Source organism: Phocoena sinus, chromosome 2, assembly GCF_008692025.1.
Source record: "Phocoena sinus isolate mPhoSin1 chromosome 2, mPhoSin1.pri, whole genome shotgun sequence".
Lineage (NCBI taxonomy): Eukaryota > Metazoa > Chordata > Mammalia > Artiodactyla > Phocoenidae > Phocoena > Phocoena sinus.
The window spans coordinates 57,858,160-57,877,688 of NC_045764.1; the positions used below are offsets into that span (position 1 = coordinate 57,858,160).

Sequence of the window (19,529 nt, forward strand, 5' to 3'; positions counted from 1 at the left end):
CCACAGGAGGAAGAGCCGGGGCGGGGGCGGTCCTGCTGAGAGACAGACCTGGCGCCACGCGGCTGACTTGATGGCACGCTCCTGTCCGCCCCCCCCCACTCCCGCCACAACATCTAAATGCCACCAGGAAGTTTCATGCCCAGAGGCTTTCTCTCCTAGAGCCCTGGTTCTGTGCCAGAACCCCCCCCACCCCAAAGCAGGCAGGAGCCTTCTGACCCTGCTGAACTGAGACCTCGGCCTGGCCCGGGGCTTTTCACTCCGCCTTCCAGAATGTCTCCAGCTCTGTGCCTTCAAGCTGCGTTGCACTCTGCCCCCAGGGAGCCTCCCAGGAAGCTCTTTACAGACACTAAGGTCACCACCCCTACAGCATCCTTGCCTACGAGGACCAAGGATGCTCAGTGAGAGGAAAGATAGTGGGAAACCATCCTCTTCCTTCCTGCCCTTCCCTGCCGTGCGGGGCTTCCGTCCGTTCACAGGGCTTCCTGGTTGCAGGTTAGAGCCCCTTCGACCGCAGGTCACCAAAACCCGACATGGCTCAGACAGGAAGAGGGCTGGTTGTCACACACACCACACTCTTAACATTGTGGGGCAGGCAGGCCCCTCGGGGCAGGTGGGGCGTTTCAGGAATGTTGGAGATGACCAGGCCCCTCCATCCTGCCTGCAGCCTCCTCACCTTCTGTTCCAGGCAAGCCCCTGCCGCCATCCCCTGCTGCAAGCAGGTCCTGTTCGCCCCCAAACTCCGGTGTCTAAGAGCATGGCCAGATCTGGGGCAGGAAGTATGCACAAAGATTCTATCGCATCTTGTTCTGGAAGAAACAAGGCATCTTCAAAGACCGCGAGGGTAGTGTCAGAAGGGCTTCCGGGCTGATGGACGAGGCTCCCACAGGATGAGAGGGACAGTGAGGACCACCACTGGAAAGAGTAGAAACATGAAGTTGCTTCGGTCCAGGAATTCATGATGATGCTCGGGGAAAGCCTCCCTCATCAGCTCTCCAGGAAGCTCAGGTCCACCACCTTGCAAACATAAAAAGCAGGAAAGTATCAGGCGAGATCCTGCGTTTCCTTGGTGAACTAGTGACGGGACCTTCCTCTGAGTTCAGGTACCCTGGCTTGTCATGAAGGGAGAGGTGTTGGTAAGGGCTGAATATATGTGTTGAAGAGCTAACCCCCAGGCCTCAGGCTGCGACTGTATTTGGAGATGGGGTCTTCAGAGGAGTAATTAAAATACAGTGAGGTGATCAGGGTGGACCCTCATCCACTGGTGGTCTTATAAGAAGAGGAAGTTAGGACACAGACACACACGGAGAGGAGATTGCAGGAGGACACAGAGAAGACAGTCACCTGCAAGCCAAGGAGAGAGGCCTCAAAAAGAAACAACTCTGCTGACACCTTGTCCTTGGACTTCCAGCCTCCAGACTGTGAGAGAATAAATGTCTGCTCTTTAAGCCCCTCACTCTGTGTACCACTGTTATGGCCACCAGAGCAAACCAATTCAGACAGAATGAGAATACCAGGTTTTTCAAGCCCATGGGAATGAATGAGAAACTGCCATGTTTCTCATTATTTCTGGCTCAGTTCATCACTGTCACCTTCTTGACCAGCGGATGCTGCGTTCAGATCCATCAGGGGCCTGGTCAGAGTGTGTGAGCTCCCCACCCCTCAGCAGCTCAAGCGTGGGGGTCCTGGGACCTGTTGTTGCTGGTGGCAGACTTATTACAAAGTAATATTCTGCAAGCTCTGTAGATCCAGGTCCCAGCAGATGTTTGGAACGTGGCTAGTCTCTCAACTCCTCTCCAGGGGAAGGGGTGGTCCCACTGGGAGGCCCAGCAGAACAAAGAGCAGGCCCACTGTATGCAAGGTCGAGAGCCCCCAAAGCCTGCCGTGGGCGCCAGCTGCTCTGAGAGCAAGGTCTGGGTCTGGGGACGAGCAGCTGGCCCGTGGTCCAGGCGACAGGCTGTGGGCGGGCTCCAGCTCTCTTGTGTACACCCGCAAGGGCCTGAGCCAGGGGGAGGTTCATTCAACAAGTATTCAGTGTGACAGCACACTTGTGACAGTGACAGTACCGGACAGCCCACACCTGACATGGTAAGTGCTTGGAGTTGAATTCCTTCCATTCCCGGGGTCAGCCAGGCCTCAGGCATGGGTCTGAGCGGAGCTGAGCCTCACCAGGTGAGCTGGGCCCCAGAGACAGCTTATAAGTGGCCATAACAAGCTCCGCTACCAGGTGCCCCAAACTCAGGGGCTGGTGTCCTCAGACTGGAGGCCTTAGGAAGGAGGGCCGGGGGGCGGTGGGGCTCTTTGTCACGCACCTGCTGGCCCCATCGGTTCTCTCGCCTGCAGCCCTCCTTCAGTGCGGCAGACAAGAAAACAGAGTCCCAGCCTGTGCCCTCGCTCGGCTAGGAGAGGGACTAAGAAAGTACAGTAACACCAGTTTCTAGCATGGAACCAGGCATTATTCTCTGAAGCCAAGATAAGAGACTCTCAGACCACAGCTGGGCCCAGGCTCAGGACCGAGCCACCAGGCCTGTGGTCTCGGAGCCTGGGGAGGAGGCAAGGGTGTAGGACACAGAGCATCAAGGTCCAGGGCACCTGCTGGTCCCCCATGGCCGAGCAGAGCCGTCGCCCTGCCCCAAGCAAAGGACACCTTGTGGAGGGCGCCCCCCACCCCGGACCTCCCAGCACCCTGGGATGGAGGCTGACAGGTACAGTCATCACAGGCCCAGAGAGAGCAGCTGTCTTGTTCTTGCGTCTGAGGAACGATGTTCTGGGAGCCTGAGAACGAGACAAAACGTGTTGTAGGATGTGACATGGGACTGCCTTCTTCCCGCCACTCCCTTTCTTCTGCTTGGCCCAGTGCATCTCATCTGAATGTGTCCAAGCTCCTGGCGGCTTAAAAATTCCATGAGGTGTCCTTTGAACCTCTCGTCCTTCCCTGTGTTGAAACTATGTTGGGAAAGGACCCACTGCTCCCTTACAGCTCTTTCTGCCGCCCCCACCCCCTCCCCCGGCTGCTGAGGTTGGCTGGCTTCTAGGAAGAACCCCGCTGTGTCCTGCAGGCTGGGGTTCCCATGGGGAGAAGGCAGGGCTTGCTTGCAGTGGGCAGGCTTGGGCTGGAGGGATTGGTCAGGTGTGGGCAAGCTGAGTGGGCAAGGCTTTGCCAGCGCATTTTGGGACTTTTGTAAATAAGTTACCCGTACTTTCATGGTAACTTCCACAGATGATTGATGGTCCCCTGCTTTCTCCACGGGGAGGATGTTAGTCCTGTGCCCCCAGTACACCTGGACCCTAGTTCTGCAGCTTGCAGGAAGGATCCTCCCATGCCCACAGCATGGTGCCCGTGGCCTCCCTGTGCCATGTCCTCAGATGGCTCTGCAAAACTCAGACCTGGGCTGAGTCTGCACCCCACAGTCACGCCAGTACTTGCAGGCACTTCCTGTGTGCAGGCCTGGTCTAGGTCCTTTCCAAGGGCAACACTTGACCCTCTGCATGTTCTGTGCCCACTTGACAGAGGAGGACACTGAGGAAGGAGGGCCATCCCCAGGGAATGGTCACAGCCAGTGAAGGGTCACTAGGGCAGGTTAGTATGGTGGATGGTGCGACTTCCAAAAAGCAGACTTGGCCAAACAGGGTGATAATCAGGGAACAGGCATCTCCCAGAGACAAGGTCCGGGAAGTGGTACCCAAGCCAAAGTTTGCTTGGGATATAACGGCAACTCACACCTGGTGACTTAGGGACCTTCAGCATGGGAGAGGATGGGGGAGGGGGTGCCTCGCTTCCTGGGAGATGTTAATACCATCTGTTTCTATTCTTTTTAAATAAATATATATATGTATATATATATATATATATATATATATAGTAATTATTTCAATAGTTTTTCCTCCTAAATGCAAACAGCCTGAGAGCCTCTGGGGCCACATCCAGGGGCCACATGTGGGTCAGGGTGCCCTCACAGTGTCCCTGTGCCTTCCCTAGGGGTTCCCGCTCAGGTGACCCAGAGAGCCGCGTTCTGCAGCCTCTAAAGAGCCAACTGGTCACAGACGGAGGAGGGGATGCTGATGTGAACAGGGGCTTGGACAGTGATGCCCACGCAGCTGTCAGACAGCTCTGAAGGCTGAGACTGACATCCATGGATGATCACACCAGAGTTTGTAGTTTATTTACTGGAAACAGACTCAACACACCCAAAATGTGATATTTGAAAAAAAAAAAAAAAAAGCTTTTGCAAGAGCAGCCTGAAACTTTATATCTCTTGCCACTTAGAAACAATACCCCACGTTTACAAAACTGAGCAATTTGGGAATTTTGTGGTGCCAAACAGAATAACCCCACACTACAGGACATGAACTCTGTCTTCAATCTGTATTTTATGCACAGCTCATAGTTAAACTAAATGCCAATCTACATTTTATGATTTCCTGAACCATATATAATGTGACATTTCATTTCCAGTCTATTTGACGACAAACCGTGCTTTTTCTTACAGGATTGATTTATAATAAACAGCACCTCTCTCCCATTAAGTAGAAATTGGTCTTAACAGGCTATGAATACTATTAAATATTCCATTTAAATGGATTTTATAATATAATTTTGTTAATATAGCTATCTAAAATAAAGTGATTTTTACTTAAAAATCACTTCTTCATCATATTCTAATCAAACTGGCCCATCTGTGGACCTGTCTGAATAAAATAATGGGAGGAATTACGTACCAACCCACTGTTACTGGACATTATAAGAATCAGATGAACTCATGGTAGCAAGAAGGCTTGTAGAAACCAGGAAGTGTGTAAAAAATGCAAATTCCCTGCATTGTCTTTGCAATCAGCCTCCTTCCTCTTCAGCCACTTTCTAGGCTTGCAGCTTGCCACTAAAAGACACACTCGGCGTGGGCGTGCAGAGCCAACTTGCCTCCCCGCGTGGTCTGCAGGCAGCCTTGCTGAACCGCTCGCCCCGTTCCTTTGCTGCTCCTGCTGTAGCCTCGAGCATGGCCCCTGGAGGCCTGGGCCACACCTGCAAAGGCCCCTCACTGTTGGAGAAGAGGAAGAGTCTCTGGGGGCATCCAAACTCTTAGCTCAGACCCTGCACCCCAGGGCCCGGGGACCAGACGAGGGGTGTCATCTTTGACATTGTTGGTTCTTGACCCAAGAATATCTCGAAGGGCCCCTACGTGACCAGGAGCCATGTGTGGAACTTCAAGGCCGTGAGCTCTGTCCTGGCCTTGCAGGGGGACGCGAATTCAGAGAGCTGGGTCTTGCTGATCAAATGCCCAGGAGTCCAGTTGTCCACCAACACCTGCGTCACCCCAAGGACCATCAGCTCTGGCGCCTGAGACTCAGTTCCAGAGAGATGCCAGCTGTGCTCAGCTACACGGAAAGAACTGGCCAAGGGTCTTTCACGAGGAAATCGGGGCCTGGAGAGATGAGGGAGCAGGAGGCACAGACACAGGCTCCCCCAGGCCTCCCCAGGGTGTCTAAGCCACAGAAAGAGTGGCCCCAGGAGCACCCCCACCCGCCATCTCCCCCACTCCTGAATCAGCCCAGCCCCCATCTCCATATGAAGTGCCGTCTCTCCCTCAGGCTGCCCCAGGCTCCCTGTGGACCTGCAGGCTTCTGATGGATGGTGTCAGAACAGGACACGGCCTTCATCAATCCTCCTGCAGAAGAGAAGGAAAACAAAGCCCCAGGCACCTGTCCTGCCCCCCGGACATGGGGAGGGAACCTCTTGGTCAGCCAGCGTGACAGACTGCTTCTGCTCTCCGAGAAGCCCCCCTCAACACCGTCCCCCAGGGCTGCGTCTGATGCATGAGAGGACACGTATCCAGAAGAAATGGCCGGCTTCCTGATAACCTGAGTCGGCTCAGAGAATTGTCTCTGGGGACGTTTTTCTGGGGAAAGGGTCTGTGGGAAAGAAAGCATCCTGATCAGAGCCTAGTGGGTGGTCTGGAGCGTGAGGCCATGGGCAGCCCATCGAGCAGGAACTCACCACTTTCCTTGCGTTTGTGGAGGGGACAGGGCTGCCATTGCTTTACACCTCGAGGTCTCATGAAGCAAATCCTCATAAAGCAAGTCTGATCTTTCCCAGAGGCGCAAGGATGCAAGGTTCTCGCCCAGCCAGGGACTCTACGTCAGGCCCGCTGGAGGTTGTTCTCAGGCACTGGTGAGCCACAGCCAAGGCCGCCATGGGGGTGGGAGCAGGGAGAGGAGAAGGATGACAAGGACCACCTTTCAGAGGCTCCTGTTCTTCACTGGCCAGATCCTGGATGTCTTGAAGCCAGATGTCCTGTCTTTCTCATCTTTGTGTCTCCAGCACCAAGACACCTGGAGGCAATTAAATGTTGAATGAATAAATGAATGAATGAACGAGATTAGATGCTCACGATCTACTAATTTCAGATAATTCAAAAAAAGGCAGGGTGACACAGTAGTGGAAGACAAAGTACACAATGTGGAGTGAGGCAGACCTGCTTTTCAATCACAGCTCCAGCTTTGGCTTGGAGTCACTTACGTACCAGAGTTTCACTTCCTCTTCTGTAAAACTGGAGCAAAAATCCTGTAGCTGGTACAGGACTTGTAAGTAATGAATACAGAGATCCTGACACAGTACCTGGTATTGACGGAGAGTTCGACACAGAGACCAATGGAACAGAATATGGAGCCCAGGAATAACCCCACAAAATATGATTTTGACAGAGAAACAAAATAAATTCAATAGAGGATGGATAGTCTTTTCAAACAAATGGTGATGAAGTGATTGGACATCCATAAGCAAAAAAAAAAACTTAAACCCAAGCCTCATTTATACAAAAATTAACTCAAAATTAACCATAAAGTAAATGTAAAATGCACAACTATGGACCTAGAGGTAGGTGTTGGGTTTTTTTAATATAAATTTATTTTTTTACTGATTTGTTTTTGGCTGCATTGGGTCTTCGTTGCTGAGCGCGGGCTTTCTCTAGTTGCGGCACACGGGGGCTACTCTTCATTGCAGTGTGCGGGCTTCTCATTGCGGTGGCTTCTCTTGTTGCGGAGCACAGGCTGTAGGCGTGCAGGCTTCAGTAGTTGTGGCACGCAGGCTCAGTAGTTGTGGCTCGCAGGCTCTACAGCACAGGCTCAGTAGTTGTGGCACACGGGCTTTGTTGCTCCGTGGCATGTGGGATCCTCCCGGACCAGGGATCGAACCCGTGTCCCCTGCATTGTCAGGCAGATTCTCAACCACTGCGCCACCAGGGAAGCCCCAAGAGTTCTTATATATGTGTCCTGTTTGTTCTGTGTCTCTGGAAATCCCTGACTAATAGAACCACGAATCTGTTCTTCATCTCTAGAATTTTGTCATTTCCAGCATGTTGCATAACTGGAATCATACAGAGAATGCAGTCTTTTGGGATTGGAATGATCCCCAAAAAAAGATGAAATTAATAACTTGGACCTCTGCTCTGCAAAAAGAGAAAGAGAAAAAGAGAGGGGGGTACAGGAAGGGAGGGAAGGAAGAAAGAAGGAAAGACAAGTTATAGACTGGGAGAAAATATTTGAAAACCACCTATCAACAAAGGACTTACATCTAAAATATACAAAGAACCCTCAAAACTCAATAGCAAAAAAAATCTCCAAACCATCCAAATAAAAAATGGGAAAAGACATGAACAGACATTTTACCAAAGAGGATATATGGATGGCAAATAAGCACATGAAAAGATGGTCAACATTAGAACCACTGTAAGACGTCACTACACACCTATCAGAATGACTAAAATCTTAAAAACTGACGACACCAAATGCTGGAGAGGATGTGGAATAACCAGATTGCTCCTGTATTGCTGGTGAGAATGTAAAAATGGTTCAGTGAACTCTGGAAAAGTTAGGCAGCTTCTTATAAAAGGAAACATCACTTACCATATAACCTAGCAATTGTAATCCTGGGCATTTATCCCAGAAAAATGAAAAGTTACGTTCACACAAAAGCCTGTACACAAATGTTTATAGCCGCTTTATCTGTAATATCCAAAAACTGGAAACAACCCAAATGTCTTTCCCGGGTGCATGGTTCAACATACTGTCTATACCACAGAATCCTAGTCAGCAATAAAAATGAATGACTATGACTCATGCAATTACTTGGGTGGATCTCAAGGGAATTATGCTGAAGGGAAAAAACCAATCCCCAAAGACCGCATTCTGTATGATTCTAGATCTATAGCATTCTTGAAATGACAAAATTATAGAGATGGAAAACAGATTAGTGGTTCTGTTAGTCAGGGATGTCCAGAGAAACAGAACCTATGGGATACATACAGATATATATATAAGAGGAGATTTATTATAGGACTTTGTTCACATAATTATGGAGGCCAAGTTCTACCATCTGCCAACTGTGAGCTGAAGAACCAGGAAAGCCAGTGGTGTAATTCAGTCCGATTCCAAACGCCCAAGAACCAGTAGCACCGATGTCTGCGGGCAGGAGAAGATCAATGTCCCAGCTCAAAGAGAGCAAATTCCTCCTTCCTTGGCTCTTTTGTGCTCTTCAAGCCCTCCATGAAATGGATGCTGCCTGCCCATGTTGGTGAGGGCAGTTCTCTGTACCCAGTCTATCAATTCCAATGCTAATCTTTACCGGGACCACCTCCCAGACACACCCAGACATTATGTGTACCAGCTCTCTGGACATCCCCTAGCCCAGGCACGTTGATACATAACATTAACCATCACAGTGGTGGACAGGGATTAGGGACCGATAAGATTATTTAGAAGCACACTGTTTAAATTGCAAATAGTTGAGGATTCTCCAAATATCTTTCTTGGTTATGGGTACATAGTTTTATTTAGTTATGGTCTGAGAACAAACTTTTTATGATTTCTATTCTTAAATCTGTGAAGGTTGGCCAAGAATATGTTCCACCTTGGTGAATATTCCATGGGGTCTTGAAAAGAATGCATGTTCTGCTGTTGTTGGGTTCCATACATGTCCATTAATTCAAGGTCTCTGATGACATAGTTCAGTTTTCTATATCTTTGCTGATTTTCTAATTGTTCTGTCGTTTCCTAAGGGAAAAGTGGCAGTCTCCATCCATAATGAATGTGTCTTTCTCCTTTCATTTTTGTTAGTATTTGCTTCATGTACTCTGAAGCCCATGCACACATGTAGGATTGTGATAGCTTCATGGAGAATTGTAATGTTCTTCTATATCTTTGGTAACAGGCCTTGCACTGGAGCCACTCCAGTTTTTTTTTTTTTATTAGTATCTTTTAACCTATGTATGTCTTCATATTTAAAATGGATTTCTTACAGTCAGTATATACTTGAGTTTTGCTTTTATATCCAATCTGACAATGTCATTTATTAATTGGTACATTTTAACTATTTACATTTAATGGTAGCTCTTTTCTATTTGTTCCATCTGTTTTTTTGTTCTTTTTTTCTCTTTCCCTGTCTCCTTTTTCTTACTTTTTAATTTAATTTTTATTGGAGTATAGTTGACTTACAATGTTGTGTTAGGTTCAGGTGTACAGCAAAGTGAATCAGTTATACATATACATATATCCACTCTTTTTTAGATTCCTTTCCCATATAAGCCATTACAAAGTATTGAGTGGAGTTCACTATGCTGTACAGTAGGTCCTTATTAGTTACCTATCTTATATATAGTAGTGTGTATTCGTCAATCCCAATCTCCCAATTTATCCCTCCCCTGCCCTTACCCCCTGGTAACCACAGATTTGTTTTCTACATCTGTAACTCTATTTCTGTTTTGTACATAAGTTCATTTGTACCCTTGTTTTAGATTTCACATATAAGTGATATCATATGGTATTTGTCTTTCTCTGTCTGACCTACTTCACTCAGTACGACAGTCTCTAGGTCCATCATGTTGCTGCAAATGACATTATTTAGTTCTTTTTTATGGCTAATATTCCATTGTATATATGTACCACATCTTCTTTATCCATTTTTCTGTTGATAGACATTTTGGGTGCTTCTATGCCTTAGCTATTGCAAATAGTGCTGCTATGAACATTGTGGTGCATGTATCTTTTTGAATTATGGTTTTCTCCGGATATATGCCCAGGAGTGGGATTGCTGGATCATATGGTATTGGGTTGGCCAAAAAGTTCGTTTGGGTTTTTCCAAACATCTTATGGAAAAACCCAAACAAACGTTTTGGCCAACCCAATAGTTCTATTTTTAGTTTTTGTTTTGTTTTGTTTTGTTTTGTTTTTTTGCGGTACGCGGGCCTCTCACTATTGTGGCCTCTCCCGTTGCGGAGCCCAGGCTCCGGACACGCAGGCTCAGCAGCCATGGCTCACGGGCGCAGCCGCTCCGCGGCATGTGGGATCTTCCCGGACTAGGGCATGAACCCGTGTCCGCCTGCATCGGCAGGCGGACTCTCAACCACTGAGCCACCAGGGAAGCCCTATTTTTAGTTTTTTAAGGATCTTTCGCTTCTTTCATTGGTGTTAATTGAGCTTCTTAATGGTTCCATTTATCTCCACTGTTGATTTACTATTATACCTGTATTTTTAATTATTAGTGATTTCCCTAGTGTTTACAGTGAACATCTTTAATTACTGAGACTCTGTTTTCAAGTAACATTCTACTTCATGTGTTGTATACAGATCTCATGACAATGTATTCCCAACCCCTCCCTCCCATCCTCTGGGCCATTATTATCAAGCTCTTTACTTTTACATGTGCTGTAAACATGTAATACACTATTGCTCTCTTTGCCTTACTTCTCAGAGTAATTAAAAGGAAGAAAGCTGAATTTTATTTTCAAATTCATTTATTTTATTTCCGTCACTTTTCATTTCTTTGTGTAAATCCAAGTTTCTACTGGGAACATATTCTTCCCCTTAAAGAATTTCGTTTAACATTTCTTAGTGCAGGTATACAGGGGACGAGTTTTCTCATTTTTGTCTGAGAAAGTTCTCCTTCGTGCTTCAGAGATATTTTTGCTGTGTACAGAATTCTGGATTAGCAGGGTTTTTTCATCCAGCACTTTAAAGATATAACTCCATTGTCTTCTGTCTTACCTGTTTTATCATGAGAGGTCTGCTGTGATCCTTAGAATTGTTTCTCTGTATGTAATGTGTCTTCTTCCCCTGCTGCCTTCAAGATTTTCTCTTTGTCTTTGGTTTTTAGCAGTTTGAATATACTATGTATACAGATTTGTTGCTGTTGTTTTCCCTGCTTGTTTTTTTCTTAGCCTCTTTGGTCTGTGGTGGAGTTTGTCATTCATTTTGGAAATATTTAGGTAAATAATGTCAGCCATTATTTATTTAAATATCTCTTCTGTTTTATTCTGTCCCTCTTTTCCTTCTGGGATTACACTTACACAGATCTGGTACTATCTGATACTGCCCCGCCGACCTTGGGTATTCTGTTCTGCAACCCCTTTTTTCTCTTTCTGTTTCAATCTGATTAATGTCTATTGACCTATCTTACTGTTCACAGCTTCTTTCCTCAGGTGTGTAAAGTCTACTGATCAGCCCTTCAAAGTCATTCTTTACTTCTATTATTGTGTATTTTTATTTCTAGCATTTCGATTTGACTCTTTCTTACTCTCTGCTGAAATTAACCATCAAGTTCTGCATGGTATCTACTTTTTCTATTAGAGTCTTCAACTTATTAATCAGTTGTTTTATTTTTTTAATCTTTATTAACTTTGTTACAATATTGCTTCTATTTTATGTTTTTTGGGTTTTTGGCCACAAGGCATGTGGGATCTTAGCTCCCTGACCAGGGATCGAACCCGCACCCCCTGCATGGGAAGGCAAAGTCTTAACCACTGGACCACCAGGGAAGTCCCTAATCAGTTATTTTAAATCACATCCTATAGTTTCGATACCTGTGTCATACCTGTCTTGTTCTGTGACCTGTCTTTTCTCTTGTCAATGTGTTGGTTTTCTCCTGTCTTTTCTTATGCCAAAAATGTTTCGTGGCAAGCTAGCCATCTTGAGTAGGGCAGTACAGACTAAGGCATATCGTTCTGATTCCTTCCCTTTTGCTGCACGGAGTTTGGATGAGCCTAGTCAGGATGTGATGCTGCCCTGGTTATCCAGCCTTCAAATCCTTCTAGTTGTATCTTGTGTTTATGGTGGGGCTGGTATTTCCCATTGTCTGCTATACCTTTGTGCTGAGCCTCACCTCGGTGAGGGTCTCTCTCCATATTCTTGCCCCTTTTCTAGCAGTACATTGCTGTTACAGCTTGTTAGCCTGGGTGCAGGAGACACAGCCCAGAAGGGTAATGTTTCTGTTGTTCTGATTAAACCTCTATCTTTGGTGGGTGCTGTGTCCCTGGATCTGGGGGGAGGGAGTGATTGGAAAGGCCCAGTGCCCTAAGACCAACAGTGTGTGTTGCCCTGCTCTCTGCAGTTCCTTCCTTAGCAGATGGGAAAGGTCCGTGAAGGACACTTTCTCAGAATTCTGGCCAGTCTTTTTCTGAGCACCAGGTCAGGTCCCATGGAGAGGGGCCTGCAAGTTCTTGGGAATTTCCCTTATGTCTGTGGCCCCCAAGGTTCTGTATTCTTTCACTAGGCTACACCCTTCCTTTACCAACTTGTTAACAATTTTAGCTGAATTCTTCTTAGTGGGGTCCAGCTTAGTGGGGTCCAATTAAGCTCATGTCCATCCCTCCTCAAAGGCACCTGTCTTTCCATCTGTGGCTGGCCCGTTGCCTGTGACTTCAGCTCTCAGACGGGTTACAGGAAAGTTGTGAAGCTGCAGTTCATCTAGCTCGTTGTTATGATACTGGTGGGACATTGCTCCTTCGGCTTTTCACATCCCAAACAGAAACCAGAGGTCTCCACTCTTTTTTAGAAAATAAGTACTGAAAATTGGTTGCTGCTTCGGTTATCCTTTGTCCAGGCTAGTTTGAGATGATGCCTATATGTTTCCAGGTTAAAAGATAGAAGAGAGTTTTTTCAAAGGGGGAAAAAAAAGGTTGCAGGTTTATTTTGAAAAGTATTTGCTGTTCCTGACATTTGCCACCAGAGGGCAAGTCACCGCGTCACTCCCCCTCTCACCGGGTGAGGCCAGGTTTCCAACAGGGAAAAGTAAGTGTGTAAAGTGAGAGGCAGAGGCAACGGAAGTACCTGAGGCTCACAGAGGCCTGTTTTCGAGGCCGCTCTAGGCTGTACAGCTACAGGTGGGGCTCCTGGGCCCTGCAGCCCCAGCCCTGACCAGCGGGCCATAGCTGTGCCCTCTGCACAGAAGACGCCTTCTGACATCCAGGCTGAGAGGCTGCCAGGAGCCTGCTGGGTGGTCAGGCTCTAGCACCTTCAGGTGATTCCAACCTTCTGCTTTGTGTGTTGGGGCGGGGGAGCTGGGGGGGGGTGTGTCAGGGTGGGGAGTCCGGGAAGTCCATTCCAGCCCAGCTACTGAGTGTAGGAATTTCCAGGAGCCCTTTGGTAGGGAGGCTGAGGGGGGCTGTACAGCTGTACTACTTTAGCTGGTTTATCTGAAACAAATAAACCAAAACCACAGTGGCTTCATGTGATAGGAGTTTGGTTCTCCTGCAGATAAAGTCTAAAACAGGTGTTCCTGACGGGCAGGCAGGTCCCCTCCAAGTGGGGAGTCAGGAGCGCATTCCTGATCTCTTGTAGGGCTGCCATCATCAGAAGGCATCACGGCGGGAAGGGGTGAATGGGAGAAGGCGCACCCACCCCACAACCGCGTGGCCCAGGGCTTCCCCCAGCACTTCTGCTCACGTCCCATGGGTGCGAGCAAAGCATGTGCTCTTTCGTAATGCTAGGGCGGGGGCCTGGGCAGGCGCCCTCAAGGCACCTCTCCCCTGGGAAGGTGGACAACCAGACCCCAAATCGCCCACGTTGCACCCACAGAAACTGCTCCTAACAGATTATTCTAGAACAATGTTTCCCAGATTTGCTTGATTTTAAGACCCACAGAGGATGCTTATTTAAAAGAGCCCTTGGGCCCGTTTCCTGGACACTGGTTTGGCCATCTGAATGGCGCCTGGAGTGGGTGCCTTTACCAAGCCCTCCAGGGAGCCATGCTGCCCTGTCTACAGAGGGAGCCTCTACCCCCTGCCCACACCCATGGGTGGGAAGCCGGGGCAACCCTCTCTCTGTTGTCGTGGTGACCCTTGGAACTATGGGACTAGCTCCTGGGTATGGCCCAAGGGAGGCTGGTCCTGAGCTATCCTGCAGCCCTCCCTGGGTGTGACTACCCTACAGCTCAGCCTGGGGAGGGGCAGCCTGTGTGTCACAGCCACACAAAGGCAGGACTGAGCAGTCTGTGTCCTAGGCAGACCAAGTGGCCCCTGACCTCCCAGACCAGAGCACAGTGCCACCCAGCCACATCGAGATGAAAAGGAAATTCTGGAGCAAAGCTGTGTTTCCCTTATGTGAGGGGTTAGGGGCTGGGGTAGAGGAAGAGGATTATTTGTGTGTCTCTAGCAACTGGAGGGCAGCACTGAGTCAATGTTTCTGATTTCTTACCAGAAAATCAATTATTAACGGCATTCAATCGTAGATTTTATGTATTTATTGTTTATTGATTTGTCTTTTCTGTTTTTGCCATGATTCCCTTGTCATGAATCTTGGGGAAGTGACACCAGGTTCATGACCAGCATGGGGTGGGGGAGGGGGGGAAGTAAGGAGAAGGTAAGGTAAACCCCAGGAAGGAGCAAGGCCCCGTGCATCCTGGAGTGGTGCCTGGGGGCTCAGTGTCCCCAAAGATGGGGCTCTCGGTGCCAAAGGAAAGCAGCGTGTGGGAGGCCCCATGTGTTCAATCAGGCACAGGCAACATCTGGCCGCCAGCACAGGAGCAGGAAAGAGGCGCTCCAGGGCCTGAATAGGCAAGGATAAGCCTGAAACAGGGAGGCCCCCATCCATGAGCTTTCAGCTCCTAGCCCACTTCCCCCTCTAGAAAGGGGCCCGGCCACAACTGCCTCCTAGGCCGGTGCGACAGCGGAAGCGAGACCTCCCTGTGGAGGCCACAGCAGGGTCTGAGTGTCACACCTGAAGGTGCACCAGGCCCCGCACCCACACGTGCCAGCCCCAGCGTTTGGGCAGGCTGGTTCCCCAGGCAGCACTCAGGGCAGCACACAGCAGCTGGCCTGGCGGAGCCCCAGGCTGTGTTACTCTGCTGGGGCTGATGCTCAGGTGAGGCCTGCAGGGGAGCTTAGTGCAGTCCCCACGCAACGCTGCTGCCCAGAGGGCAGAAATGGGATGGCTACTATTCTCTCCCCGCATTCTTTCTGTCCCTGACAACAAGAGCAAGCCCGTCACTAGGGAGCTGATCCCACCAGGCTCAGAAGCTCCCAGCAGATGCCAGACAAACCTGTAAACAGCAGCCTCCAGCCCAGCCTTTCTGAGGAGGGCAGGGGTGTGTTTTGATGAATCCATCCCTGGGTGCAGTGTGAAGCCCATCTCTCCTCACTGCCTTGTCCACCTATGCGTTCCCTCCTCAGAAGGCTCACTGGTCAGCCCTAGAAAAGCTTGCCAAAGCTCCCTCAGCCTGCTGTTCACCCTCAGGGCGCTATCACCACCTGACAGCCTGAGCTGTATGTCACCTGTTCATCCTGTCCCTAGTACAGGATGTGAGCTCCCTGTGGCAAGGGCCACAGGGTCCGTGGGTCCCGCAGCGACACAGAGCAGATGCGCAGGCAGCCCTCGCTCCCCTTCTCTGGGAGGAGATGGGCGGGCCTGGCCCCATGCCCCCTCCCAGGTGACCTTGCTCACTGCGCTGTCTGGCCTGGGTCGTTCGTTAGAAACCACAGAAGCAGTAATAGCTGTTTTTTGTCTGCTGCCCAAGGACGGCAGCTGTCTTTTGACCCAGGTCAAGCCCAGGTCTCCAAATGCTCTTCAGCCTCCACCATAAAGAGGAAACTTTTTAAACCGTGGTACGTTTGAAACCTCGGGCCTTAACACCCCTCCTGGCGTAGAGGTCCTGTGTACAACTCCATTCGGTTTCCTCAATCATGGAGACACCTGGTCTCGGTGGCCTTTTCCTGTCTTCCCTGGGGGTCACGGGGACTTCGAGCCTCCCGTCCCCGCCCCCGAGCCACCTGGCACGGGTCTCTCTCTTTTGCGTTCCAGCCGTGATCCCCCTGACGGATTCAGAGCACAAGCTGTTGCCTCTGCACTTTGCGGTGGACCCCGGGAAGGACTGGGAGTGGGGGAAAGACGACAATGATAACGCCCGGCTGGCCCAGTAAGACCCTACCCTGTGTCCCCTCCCCTGGCGCCCTACGGGGCGGTCTGTCTCCGGGCTTCCCAGGGAGGGGCTGGACACGGCGCCCCTGCTCCTCGGGGCTGGCTGGCTGCACTGGCGGGGTGCGCGAGGGCGAGCTGGGGCGCATCTCACTCGGTGTTGCTCTCTCGATAGCCTGATCCTGTCGCTAGAAGCCAAGCTGAACCTTCTGCACAGCTACATGAATGTGACGTGGATCCGGATCCCCTCTGAGACCCGGGTGAGCCTGGCGCGCGCCGGGACGGACGGCAGGCGCACTCGGCCCGGGGCGGGCAGGCGAAGTGCATCCCAGCCTTGCCCGCGGCCCCGCCGGGCGGCTGGGCTGCAACGCGTGCCTCTGTGCGCCTGTGCCTGCGAGTCTGGACGTAGGCGCACGCTCCGGCTACGGGAGTTTTTGTCCCCTTACTTTCTCCAGAGCGACAGGAATAAACACGCCCACTCAGAAAACAAACCGTAGGCAACTCACAACACAAAACTCTCTCTTGCCGAGATGGGAACACGATGTGCTGCCACGGAGCGGAATTAACTATAAAACTGTGTGTGGGTCCTTGGAAAAGGCAGGGAACCGAGAGCGCGATTCCTCGGCACCCCCTCCTTTTCTTCTTCTCTCTCCTCTTTTTCTCCCCTCCATGAGGGGAGGGCTGTGAGACAGGGGGCTGGCGCCCCACTTGGCCCCCTACCCCAGGGAGGACCCATGCTGGCCCTGCCTCCAGATGCTAAGAGGAATTCGCTTTAAGTATCTGACTGATGTTTTTGTGATCTCAGTAGTAAAGTCCCAGGAAAAGGGATTTGTTTAAAAAACAAAAATTACAAATAATTGGCCCTCCCCAGACATAAATTTACTTACCCATAAAGTGGGGCTCGTAACGAATATTTTTTAAGTTTCATGAGGAAAGCAAGGAGGGCAGTGCCTGGCACACAGTACCCAGGACAAACTGGCACTGCTCAGAGTGCTTTGTACTCCAGCGTTTACATGTATCTAAACTTCACAGGGCTCCCTGAGGCAGGTCCCGATACCCCATGTTACTGATGGCACGAGTGACAGTGGATGGCAGTCTGGCTCCAGAGTCCAGCTGCCTGGAGTATGTCATGACGTGGCTTTGGGTGTTCTTTTCTCGCCCCCACGAGGGCTGTGAAGGCAGCGGCTCTAGATCGAGAATCAGGAGACTCTCAAGCTGGGACACAGCTCGGGTTTCGGGCAGTGAGGCTGGAAGCCACACCGCGGCGGCGGGGTCTGCCTCCACCGGCCGCGTGGGGCCAACTGATCTCTAACCTCCTCCCGTCCCTGCCCTCCCTCTCCCCTGCAGGCCCCTCTGGCGCAGCCGGAGTCCCCGACGGCCTCGGCGGGGGAGGACGTGCAGTCCCTGCCCGACTCGCTGGACTCGGACCGCGACTCGGTGTGCAGCAACTCCAACAGCAATAACGGCAAGAATGGCAAGGACAAGGAGAAGGAGAAGCAGCGCAAGGACAAGGACAAGACCCGCGCGGACTCTGTGGCCAACAAGCTGGGCAGCTTCAGCAAGACGCTGGGCATCAAGCTGAAGAAGAACATGGGCGGCCTGGGCGGCCTGGTGCACGGCAAGATGAGCCGCGCCAACCCCGCCAACGGCAAGCACAGCGACCCGCCCGAGCGCGGCAAGGAGAAGAAGGCCAAGGCGCGCAAGGGCAGCAAGGAGGAGTCGGGCGCCTCGGCCAGCACGTCGCCCTCGGAGAAGACCACGCCGTCGCCCACGGACAAGACGGCGGGCGCGTCGCCGGCCGACAAGGGCGGCGGGCCCCGCGGCGACGCCTGGAAGTACAGCACGGACGTGAAGCTGAGCCTCAACATCCTGCGCGCCGCCATGCAGGGCGAGCGCAAGTTCATATTCGCCGGCCTGCTGCTCACCAGCCACCGGCACCAGTTCCACGAAGAGATGATCGGCTATTACCTGACCAGCGCGCAGGAGCGCTTCAGCGCCGAGCAGGAGCAGCGGCGCCGCGATGCCGCCGCCGCCGCCACCTCCACGGCCAAGCGGCCGCCGCGCAGGCCAGAGGCCGAGGGCGCGCCGGGCCCCGAGCGCGCCTCGCCGGGCCCGCCGGCCGGGCCTCCCACGCAGCTGGTGCTCAAGCTCAAGGAGCGCCCGAGCCCCGGGCCGGCGGCGGGCACGAGGGCGGCGCGGGCAGCGGCGGGCGGCGCGGCCTCCCCGGGCCCCGGCGGCGGCGCGCGACGCGCGGGTGCCAGCGGACCGGTCCCGGGCCGCAGCCCCCCGGCGCCGGGGCGCCAGAGCGTCATCCACGTGCAGGCGGCGGGCGCGCGGGACGAGGCGTGCGCCCCGGCCGTGGGCGCGCTGCGGCCGTGCGCCACGTACCCGCAGCAGAACCGCTCGCTGTCGTCGCAGAGCTACAGCCCGGCTCGCGCCGCTGCCTTGCGCACCGTCAACACGGTCGAGTCGCTGGCGCGCGCCGTCCCAATAACCCTGCCCGGCGCGGCGGGGGCGGCGGGCGCGGCCGAGCCCAAGTCGCAGACCTACACCAACGGCTTCGGCGCGGCGCGCGACGGCCTGGAGTTTGCCGACGCCGACGCGCCGGCCGCGCGATCGAACGGTGAGGGCGGCCGGGGCGGCCCCGGCGCGGGGCCGGCGCAGCGGCGCTGCCAGCGCGAGAACTGCGCGTTCTACGGACGCGCAGAGACCGAGCACTACTGCTCGTACTGCTACCGCGAGGAGCTGCGGCGGCGGCGCGAGGCGCGCGCGGCCCGGCCCTGAGCGCGCGCCGCGGCCCCGCCGGCTGGGCTGTCCTCTCCACGCTGTTGGTGTCTCCTCCGCGCCCTGGTCCACCGGGAGGCCGGCGATCCTCTGTCCGTGCTGTGTACGTGTTTGGTCAAACGTTCCTAATGGTGCCTGAACCTACACTGACGCCACTCAGGTAGTAGACGGATAGGAAACAAGTCATACTGTTGGAAGTGGGTGTGCTAGCTAGCATCTGCCTCGTACCTGTGGAAACTCAATAGCCATTGCAAGGGTATTTTTGTTCTTCAGTAAGAGAAATAAAGAAATTTGCAGCCCTTTGTTTTTAGAAGGGAGTGTTTTACATGCCTTTTTTTTTTTTTTTTCTTTTTTCCCTAACCCGGCGACTGACCTCTTCCATGTAGCGGTCACCTGCGTGCGATTGTTGCCACCTAGGGTTTCGAAGCAAACGCGCGGCCCCGGGACCGCGGTGGCGGCTCTGCCTCGGGCTCCCACCTGTGCCCCTCCCGGGTCCCTGGAGGACAGGGCGGTTGGCCTCCCACTGGCGCCCTGGTGGTCCCTGTGACCCTTTAGGAATACACGGCTCCATC

The 19,529-nt window shown here is 52.1% G+C and overlaps 1 protein-coding gene across 1 annotated transcript in view; it reads left to right on the top strand.

The window, feature by feature from the left end:
* The window catches only part of LOC116749083 (OTU domain-containing protein 7A), a 196,442-nt gene extending 177,175 nt beyond the window's left edge, over window positions 1–19,267 (top strand). The window contains exons 11-13 of the mRNA XM_032623057.1: window positions 16,060–16,174; window positions 16,349–16,433; window positions 17,521–19,267. Of these exons, the coding sequence (XP_032478948.1) occupies window positions 16,060–16,174; window positions 16,349–16,433; window positions 17,521–18,957 (1,637 nt within the window). The 3' untranslated portion in view covers window positions 18,958–19,267. The remainder of the gene's footprint in view (window positions 1–16,059; window positions 16,175–16,348; window positions 16,434–17,520) is intronic.
* Window positions 19,268–19,529: the final 262 nt, after the last annotated feature.